The sequence below is a fragment of the Penaeus monodon genome, chromosome 7 (assembly GCF_015228065.2).
Source record: "Penaeus monodon isolate SGIC_2016 chromosome 7, NSTDA_Pmon_1, whole genome shotgun sequence".
Lineage (NCBI taxonomy): Eukaryota > Metazoa > Arthropoda > Malacostraca > Decapoda > Penaeidae > Penaeus > Penaeus monodon.
Window position 1 is genome coordinate 15712364 of NC_051392.1, and position 10000 is coordinate 15722363.

Sequence of the window (10000 nt, forward strand, 5' to 3'; positions counted from 1 at the left end):
TTTAGCTGTAAACACAATCAGATACTAATAATGTTGAGGTTTAAAAAGACCTTCGGCATGTAAATGTTCGTCAGGGACCCAACAGTGAAATTTCAAAGTTTATCATTTCAATTGCGTCGTTCATTTAACCGGCTGCCAGTGCGAACAAATAGCATTTCTATAGTAGTTTGTCAACCACTAATGTTCTTAGGTTATAGCTTTTAGATCCGCTGTTGGCTTGGAACCTGTTTACACGATATTTTACATATTTCTTTCATTCAGTTGCTTCAGTCTGAAGAAAATGCAATAAAACGTTAGGACGGTACGTTATATATTTTATAACTGCAATTCAATTTTCCGATTTGACTACCATCAGTAATCTCTAGCAATGTTTTCACAGGATGAATTAGCGCCTTTAGGGTCTCATCCATTGGACATTCTACCATTCTACTAATTGAGTGTTAAAAAAACCTTAACATGGACGTTTATAATTTTGATTGATAATAGTTATAAAGTTGTTAAGTTTTTATAATTCCATTTCATCATTATAATTCTTATCATTTTTGTTATCTTCTTCATTATTATTTTTATGAATTATTATCATTAATGATTCTTCAGACCATTACAACTAAGAGTCGGCCAATATTTGTCAGTAAGGAAAGAGCAGTCCATGAAAAGCTTTATTGTGTGTGTGGAGCGAGAAGCTGTAGCTCCAGGATAATCTAGGATTATCAAGTGTCACAACAGTGGATTCAATCAAGAGGATGATGTGTGTTGTGCGCTGGAAGCAGGTGTGTGTGACCTTTAGGCATTCTGGACAATGATTAAGAGAAGAGACTTTTGAAGATATGATGTTTATATGGACCTCCTGAAATTCTCTAGCCTAACCATCTAATAACCTTCATTCAACTAAGAGCGACCACTGCCGCTACCTCCGGAGATTGACAATATATTTTGGAGCCCTTCTGCGTTATATCAAGCTAACAGACCATTACAACTAGGCGTTCTGGACAATTATTAAGAGAAGAGGCTTTTGAAGATGTGATGCTTATGTGGACCTGGAATTTCTACAAGTCTTGCTATTGGTTTGAAGATGGAACCTTAAAAGTAACCATAGAGATACACGCAGCAGTACAGCACAGATTTCTCGAGTTTGGAAAGTATTTCCAAGATAAGTACATTGGCCAATTGCATAATAGACTGGAATTTAGATAGCAAAGATGTGTTTATTTCTAGTATATGTAGTTGCTCTAAATTAAAATGTAGCTTCAAAGAAGCAATTTTACCTTTTGCAATGGAGTGTAAAGATCTGTTGATGACTAAGTACTAGCTAATAAGAAGAATATAAGGAATATCTGTATCTGCATAAACAAGAATGGTAAAACACTCTTTCGTATTGATACTATGGTAGAAAGACCCACAATGCACAAACTAGATTTAGTTTGTGCATTGTCAGTTTTTTGTACCTTCATAAATATTATGACTCATTGTGTCCAGTCACAAAGGAAAGATTCAAAGAACCCAGCATGTCCATACAACGTGTATTAGGCTCAAATGTGCGAGGCACAAAAGAGTAAGACGTCGTCCGGTCTTGCTTGTCTCTCTCTTTATTATTATGCTAATACAATATAATGCTAATGTAACTGAAACTGTCAGCTGACGTAGGCTAACGACATACATATGAAATAAGGGATATGCGCATGCAACATATAGTGATTGAGTAACATGATATGGTTTAGATAACAACACAACTGGCATCATGTTGTCTGTCTCTGAACATTACATGTTTTCTAAGGGGTCACATATATCATAATACACACCTCCCCTCTCCTTTACGCTCGTAGTGCAATCTCGAGCGGACAATGGATTCTTTTCTGCGAGTCAGGTGAACAACAGGGGATAATGATAGGAGGGCTAAATGATGACCTTCTTTTCTAGTCTGAGCAAGGGGACACAGGGGGTTTGGGGAAGGGTCTTCACTCATGACTGGCATAGACACTGGGCGGAGGTTTTGCCACAATACCTCATATTGCAGCGACCTACCGCAGTCCATCACGACACCAACCTTATCCCAATAGAGTGACACAGGAACTTAAATCTTTCCTGCAGGATTGATGCCAGGCCAGAAGACAGTCTGGTTCTGCCATGTGTGGCTTCGATTTCATGGTGGCTATTGTGCAAGCAGGCCAAGGTGCGATGTCCAAAGGCAACAGGAACAACAATTCGAGGGCTGTATAACACTAGCTCTCCGTCTGCACACAGGTGATCTTGTAACTTCCAATATGGGAGTATGGAAGCATGAAGATTATAGCATTTTTTTTTGGAAATCCCACATCAGGAGATGTGGTAGTAGAAGTGACTATATACTTTACGTGTCCAGTCATTACAGTGCATTCATTATCATCCAGTGTGGGGTGGCTGACCATTCCAGACACCCCCTGGAGAGGGCGTTTGGAATGCACAACTGCTTCCTGGCATGCCACACTGCTGTGAAGATGTAAGGGGCAACCTCCTTAAGTCTTTGTAGTTGCGGGCTTTCTATGACATCAAGGGTATAGTGGTTCAGGATCGGTATGAGAGGGTGATGTTTAGTCATAAGGGTGAAATGCTACAGCCCAAAGATGTACAGCCAACACTTGGCCATGGCCAAAGTGACAGCCAGCAATTCTAGCTCAGTCATTATGTAACTGGTCTTAGCATCTGTCAGGAACCTAGTTACACATTGAACTAAATGTACCCATCCTTGACTGAGGTCCTGAAAAAGTGCGTAGCCTATGCTGTAGAGATGAGATGCATCTGTTTGAAGGATGACAGGCAAAGTGAGGTCAAAAGGTACCAAGACAGGTGGTGACAGCAGAGCTTTCTTGAAATTTTCGAATACCCGGTCGTGGTCTGGATTCCAAATGAATGAATGCTTGGGGTTCATGAGAGGACATAAGAGTTGAGCCAATGCTGGGATGTCTCTTCAGAATTTGGTAATTTGGTTAACTAGCCCCAGGAATGAACGCATAACGGTGAGGTTCCTAATTCATCAAACAGCAGAATGTCATCTACCATCTTCACTCAGTTGGTGATGCCCTGCAGGGCCATATTCCCAAGCAGGCAGTAGGCATCACCAGTGGCTGTGAACCCCATTGGTCCTTGGCAGAGTAGAAAACGACCATAGGGTGCAATGAAAGTGGTGAGATAACAGCCCTCCTCCACAAAATCCATCTGCCAATACCCATGCAATGCGTCTGCCGTAGCGAAGTACTTCATTGAGGGCGTGATACTGCATATGTTATTGATGGTAGTCAGGGATGGGCGGGAGACCTGGTTGTTAAGGTGGGTGAAGTCCACTGTGATATGGACGCCTTTAGTCTTAGGGATAAGGACCATTGGATGACACCAGTCAGAGGGCTCATCACCTGCAGCATGATTATTCCCTACTGCAGCATGGAGACGAAATCTTCCTTCACCTGTTCCCTGAAGACAAAGGGGATTGGCTGGGGCATGAACATGACAAATGGTGTGGCCCAGGGCTTCAGGTGGGTTCATATCGGTGGGCCTGTCATCTTGAGTGGCGCTGTCTGGAGGTCTGCCTTAGGGACAAGAACATTTCTAAAGTATTGGAGAAAGAACTCCTTTGCAGCAGCAGGTGATGTCATGGCAGATGCAGGTATCTGGGTGCACCTATTAACATGTGTGATGGTGAGGATAGGCTTAGGAAACTCAGGGGGCACTATAGCTAAGTCTTGGCAGTAGCCACAGGTGATGAGGGGTGTCTGGATGCCCTCGTGAGCCTGGATGGTGGCGAGGCGAGACCTGTTACCCAGCTGTTAGTGTGGTTGGAAGATGAACAGGCTTGCCTTTAGAGTGGGCATGAGGCTGGTCCTGAGGATGTTGAGTGTATCCAAGTGAGGCCAATTACCGGTTCCTGTGTCGAGTATCATCATGAGATTGGATGATCTACCACCATAGTAGATGTGGATATTGATGAGTTTGAGGGAACTCTCAGCTGAGGTGTCACCCAAGTGACGACAGGTGTTGGACTCGGTAGTCGGTGGAGATTACATGCAGTGTTGGACGAGTTAGAAGACTTGTGAGGCTTCCTGGTAAAACCTGCAATACTTGGCAAAGTGCCCTCGCTGGGAGTCCTTGACTGGACACTTTGGCGTGCAGGTCCAATGACCAGTGCATCCACAATTAGAGCAGGTGCTATTGGAGGCTGGACATTTTCCAGGGTCATGCTGCCTGAAGCAGCATTGGCAGAAGGCATTAACAAAGGCCTGTTGATTTACCGAGGGTCAGTCTTCATGCAATGCTGATTCTTTTTGTATGATGATACTACATATAGCTGGTTCGGTGCGGCTGAGATTGCAGAAGCTGTCGCTCTTGTGGCCTCTTAAGAGAGGCAACAAGTAACAAAGGCATTGAGGGGCAATCAGGGATACAAGGAGACAAGACGTTACAGTAAATCCATCAGTCCATCTTTATCTGCATCTCAACACAGGTAATAGGGTCGCCTGTGCAAGATCCACTTCATCCATTAGATCCTTGAGGCGAGTGTAGTAGTCTGCAAACGATTCTCCTGCAGCCTGTTTGCAGGACAGTAAATCTGCAGTGTAGAGCTTCGATACATAGGCTTCTGAAGTGCGCTTCAAGTTCATGTAACACCTCTGTGACTGATATCTGTGCATCAGGAGGAATGCCATGAGTATGTCACAGTATGTGTTGGACATCCAGGTTGACATAGCTTCAGAGGTGGATGTGCTGTGCATTTTGTGGGAGGTTGTGCAACCCTACTAGTACAGCATAGTCATCGAAACGGCGGCGCCACTGACGAAACACTTGATATATGGCATAAGATTGCAGTGTAGGAGGTGTGGTGACTACAGGCTCTCTTGCAACAGTGGTTGGGGTAACATCTGTGGCAGGAACTTGGATGACGCAATGGCAAGTGTTAAAGTAGATGATGTGGAGGCAGCAGAGGTTGACGTCTGTAGGGCTGGCTGGTGAACAGATGTCATTTGAGGGGAGTCAGAAGTAGTAGTCAGTGTTAGTTCCTTTACAGACACTGTCCGTGTGGGGTAGAGAGGGCCTGTTGTGCATTTAAAGACGTCAGCCGGCCTGCAATTAAGGTGAAAAGGTCCATGTATCGGCGATGGTCCTCTTGCCTCTTTTGTTCCACTTATTGTCGATAAACCTCTTCCCTGATACTCCTAGCATGCTCTTCCTTTGCTCTCCTCTCGTTTTCTTCTAGTTTTGACGCCTGTAAGTATTGTATGAGGTCCAGAAACTCCGATAATGAGCTGGTACCTGTATCGGAAGAGGCGGCATTGCTGTGTGTGGCAGAAGGCAGGGAGTAAAAGCGGGGCTCAGCGGCGGCAGCACAGTCATCACCCGTGATATGAGAGTGGTGAACCTCATCACTGTCTGAAATGACTAATACTCCATGGCTTGTGAGTACTCCTAGCAGAGCAGAGGTGACGACCAGTAGTTCTACAGAGGGCGGTTTAAGGTAAGTATTCGCTCAGGAACGTAAATGTGGCGAGAAAACGTGTACATTTAATGTTTTTCTCGAGCAGCCGCGGGTGAGTGGGGCGAGTTGTGTTCGTGCGTACGTGTGAGCGGTGGAGGGCGCCCCCTGAGGTGGTTTGCTGCCTCCTCTCGCTATTTAACCGTGAGCTGTAATGGAGCATGGACGTACTATGATGACGCTGGGCGGGAGGGAAGGGGGAGCCTGGAACAGCCGCACACTGAAGAATCACACACGCGGGACGCTGCTACGTAATGGCGTCCACTTGGTCTAAGTTGGAAGAGGGTATTTGTAGCTAATTACTTCGTCTTTGGGGGGGGATACTGGTTAACTCACTGCCCCATGTTACGACTCACTGCATCGAGGCATGAGGGAAATATTCAAAGAAACCAGCATGTCCATACGAAGTGTATTAGGTTCAAATGTGCAAGGAACGAAAGAGTAAGCCGTCGTCCGGTCTCGCATGTCTTTCTCCGAGGCGGCATAGGCTGGGTAGTAAAGTTGCTAGTTACTACTTACTACGATCCTAATACAACATAACGCTAATGTAACTCAAACTATCAGCTGACATAGGCTAACAACATAAACATGACATAAGGGAAATGCGTATCCAATATACGGTGATCAAGTAACATAAAATGGCTTAAATAACAGCATGTAAACTAAACAGCTGCCATCATGCTATGTGTCTCTGCATATTACGTGTTTTCTAAGTGGTCACATATTTCATATCTACACAATGAATATTAATAAATGTACGTACTTAAATGAGAAGGCTTGTCGAAGTTTGCAAATTATTGTTTTTCCTGTATTAATTAACGAAGATTTTAAGGAAATAGAAGCAATTTCCTGCCAAACCGAAAGCCGTAGGGAGGGAGGGAGGGAGGGAAAGAAAGGGAAGGAAATTGAGAAATAGAGAGAGAGGGCGATAAATAAATAAAGAGAGATGGAGGGAGGGAAGGAAGAAGAGAAAAAGAGAGAGCGAGATAGAAAGAGAGAGAGCGAGTATACAGTATACAGCCACAGTGTACACTGACACTCTCTCTCTTTCTATCTCCTATCTCATTTTCTATTCTTCCCTCTCTCCCTACCTCCGTCCCTCTCTATTTATCTCCCTTTTTCTCCATCTCTCTTTCTCTTCCTTCCTCTCTCTCTCTCTCTCTCTCAACCTCCCTCCCTCTCATTCTATTAATTTCCCCTTCTCTCTCTCTCTCTCTCTCTCTCTCTCTCTCTCTCTCTCTCTCTCTAACTCCCTCCCTCCCTCCTTTCCTCCCTTCCCTCGCTGCTGTAACGTGCTGAAGGAATGAAACCACGTCATCACCATCCCCTAATGACGGGCAGCGTAAATATCGTTTTTTGAGCGTCAAAATGTTCGTCTGCTACTCTGGAGGAACTTTAAGGGCTTAAATATGCGATTTCCAAATTTTGTTGAACAAATCAAGAGTTGCGAAGTATGGGCATGAGTTACTTATGCAGAAAACAATAATTGAAAACTTCGACACACAAAATATATTCATGCTTGTCCATAAAAATTCCCGGTAAAAAAAAAAAAAAAAAAAAAAAAAAAAAAAAAAAAAATATATATATATATATTATATATATATATATATATATATATATATTTTTTTTTTTTTTTTTTTTTTTTTTTTTTTTCTTACGGTAGGTTCATGTTTTGAGCCGCCGTGGTCACAGCATGATACTTAATTGTAGTTTTCATGTTGTGATGCTCTTGGAGTGAGTACGTGGTAGGGTCCCCAGTTCGTTTCCATGGAGAGTGCCGGTGTTACCTTTTTTAGGTAATCATTCTCTCTATTTATCCGGGCTTGAGACCAGCACTGACTTGGGCTGGCTTGCCCACCCAGTGGCAGGTAGGCAATCAATGTGAAGTTCCTTGCCCAAGGGAACAATGCGCCGGCCGGTGACGCGAACCCTCAAACTCATGTATATATATATATATATATATATATATATATATATATATATATGCACATATATATATGTATATATATGTATAATATATATATATATATATATATATATATATATATATATATTTTTTTTTTTTTTTTTTTTTTTTTTTTTTTTTTTTTTTTTTACGAACATGGCAATTATATATATATACCTCAAGTGTTCCATATTGAGATGTCGGTCGGCTATGCTCAATTGACTTTGGCTTTGAAATGACTACAGCAAGATAGTTTTTACCGGTTAGTGTCAACACTTTTCTTTTAACTTTTCGGTTTTATATGTCTGCCAGATGCTGTTCACAAACAGATGTATGCATAAGATAAGGCCCATGCTCTAGTCGCAGACACATTATTACCTGTCTGCTGGTCGCATATCTCAGAGAGGCTCCCTTTCTGTGCCGCAAGTCGTAGCGTGTGTAGGAGTAAGGGAAGAGGAGGGAGTAGCTGGGAGAGGGTGGGGCAGTTGTTAAGCCAAGTATTTCATTCAGATCATGTGATAAATTCACATATAAATTTGCGAGGTATGTTCGTCGGCCCAAGATAGCAGTCACAGGTGAAGGTTGCATCAGAAGCGGGAAAACAGAAGCCAGACTACTAGCAAATGACTGCTTTTGGTATGGAACCACCACTTCCAATATTAATTTGCAAAATATTGCAAACCATAATCATTGTGGTTTCATCAGTACCAAGGGAGCTGGAAGTATATAAAGTACTGTACAGTATAAATTCTAAAAAGCTTTTTCGTTATTTCTTATAGGAAATGTTTGAAACAGGATCATAAATATATTTGGTGTTGAGATAAATATAATTCATATCCTCTCATAGTATATCATTATGGATGTTTAGATATCCGTCCATATACACTAAGGTAAAATTTAACATGTATTGGCTTGCCCAGTTGAATGAGTATGCTTTTTGGGCTCGGTGGTATAATTTGCCCAAGATACCATAATTATTGTTTGATTTTTCCTTGACTGTGATGCCTTCTTCACCAGCATACCTGATTTTTATTTTATTTTATTATTAAAAAACCTTTCCTGTAATGCCACGAAACTGGTTGGTATGATTGGGTATATTTGCTATGAATTTCAATCTCTTTGAGGACAGATGGTCCTGTGGTAGGAGAATGAGGATCCTTGTGGAAGATCTTTGCAGCAGTGAGTAGGAGGGAGAATGCAGTTGGCAGTTCTTCTTAGGCAGCCTCGATCTTTATTGCAGTTACATGCCATCCTTGCAGCAGTCAAAATGACTAGAGATCTGCAAGCAAACAAGAGATTAACCTCACCATATCCAGTGGGAAGGGAGGTTCAAGATTGGCTTGCACTGACGCCAGCATGTAAAAACGATAGCTATGTTGGGTGCCAGCGTATGTTGGCATCCATGGGAATGAGGGAGCTGATCGGAGGGCCAAAGCAGCTGCCGCTCAGCCTGTGATGCTCGTTTTCCTTTCCCACACACAGACTTGAAACCCAGCATCAGAAGTTGTCTTCGAGATGAATGGAAGGAGCAATGGAGGAACACCACTAGGAATAATCCTTGGTAGTTGGGTGACCAACCTCCATCCCAACCGATTCTCACCCTTGTTAACACAAAGATGAGAATCGGGCACGCAAAGCTTATTGGAGTATTATTAAATGTCGCACTTAATCATAAAATCTCCTTTAGCACAGAATTTAAATAGAGTAAAAAAAGGCAATCAATACGACATCCACACTACAATTCGCTACACAGATGGGGATACTTTCTGAGACAGATACTACCAGCAGGTAGATAATCATTTTTGCCGAGAATGTACGGTGGTGAAAAACACGAATTTGCTTTTTATAGCAATAAACTGGTTCTACATAAACTTATCCATTAAGGAAACACCATTACCACTTTCAGATGTTCTTTGAGTTTAACAGAATGAGGCAATAAGATCCTCCGCTTCAGAAGGCAAAATCTAAATTTGAGTCTGTGGTCTATACTGAATCTATATGTGTGTGTGTGTGTGGCAGTGTAAGTGTATGAGTGTTTGTGTTTGTATGTATATAATGGATACCACTTTCGCGATAACTCAAGTCATTTCATAAGAAATCATATTCACCCAAGTTCATTAACTGTCTTTTGTAAGTGACCCAACCCATTTTCAATATATACAACTCCCATGTGGAGGTTGTCTTAAAGGGTTAGTGAGTCATTTTTCTCAATATTATACTTTGATTTTCCCTCAGAAACCATTATATCAGTAGTGTCATGGAAACCTCTTCCTTTTCATCGCGGAAGAGGGGAGAATTATATATCCTACTCTTAGTTGGAATCTGCTTTGTAAATATATTACATATTTCTATACTTATATACATGATTATTATTTTAGTCTGAAAACGGGAATCAATGCATTTAAAAAGGGGAAATTAAAGTCTAGAGATTTAAATGATAGAAAAAAGGATACTCAGTTATTTAGAAGACATTCCTCTCCCAGGTCCCACTTTCCCCATGAAAATCCTGTTGGCCATTCTCCTAACTGCGGCAGTAATATCCGTGATCCTCATGTCGC

General features: G+C 42.1%; 1 protein-coding gene across 3 annotated transcripts in view; it reads left to right on the plus strand.

Moving 5' to 3' along the window:
- LOC119575104 overlaps positions 1–10000 on the plus strand; it is a 26711-nt gene that overhangs the window by 8631 nt on the left and 8080 nt on the right. For 2 of the 3 annotated variants that reach the window (XM_037922520.1, XM_037922519.1), the window contains exon 2: positions 9926–10000. This exon is cut by the window's right edge and continues 226 nt beyond it. In XM_037922520.1, coding sequence (XP_037778448.1) covers positions 9940–10000 — 61 coding nt within the window. In that variant the 5' untranslated portion in view covers positions 9926–9939. Of the gene's footprint in view, positions 1–1310; positions 2242–9925 lie in introns of those variants that run through there. The other variant, XM_037922518.1, reaches the window with a different exon arrangement.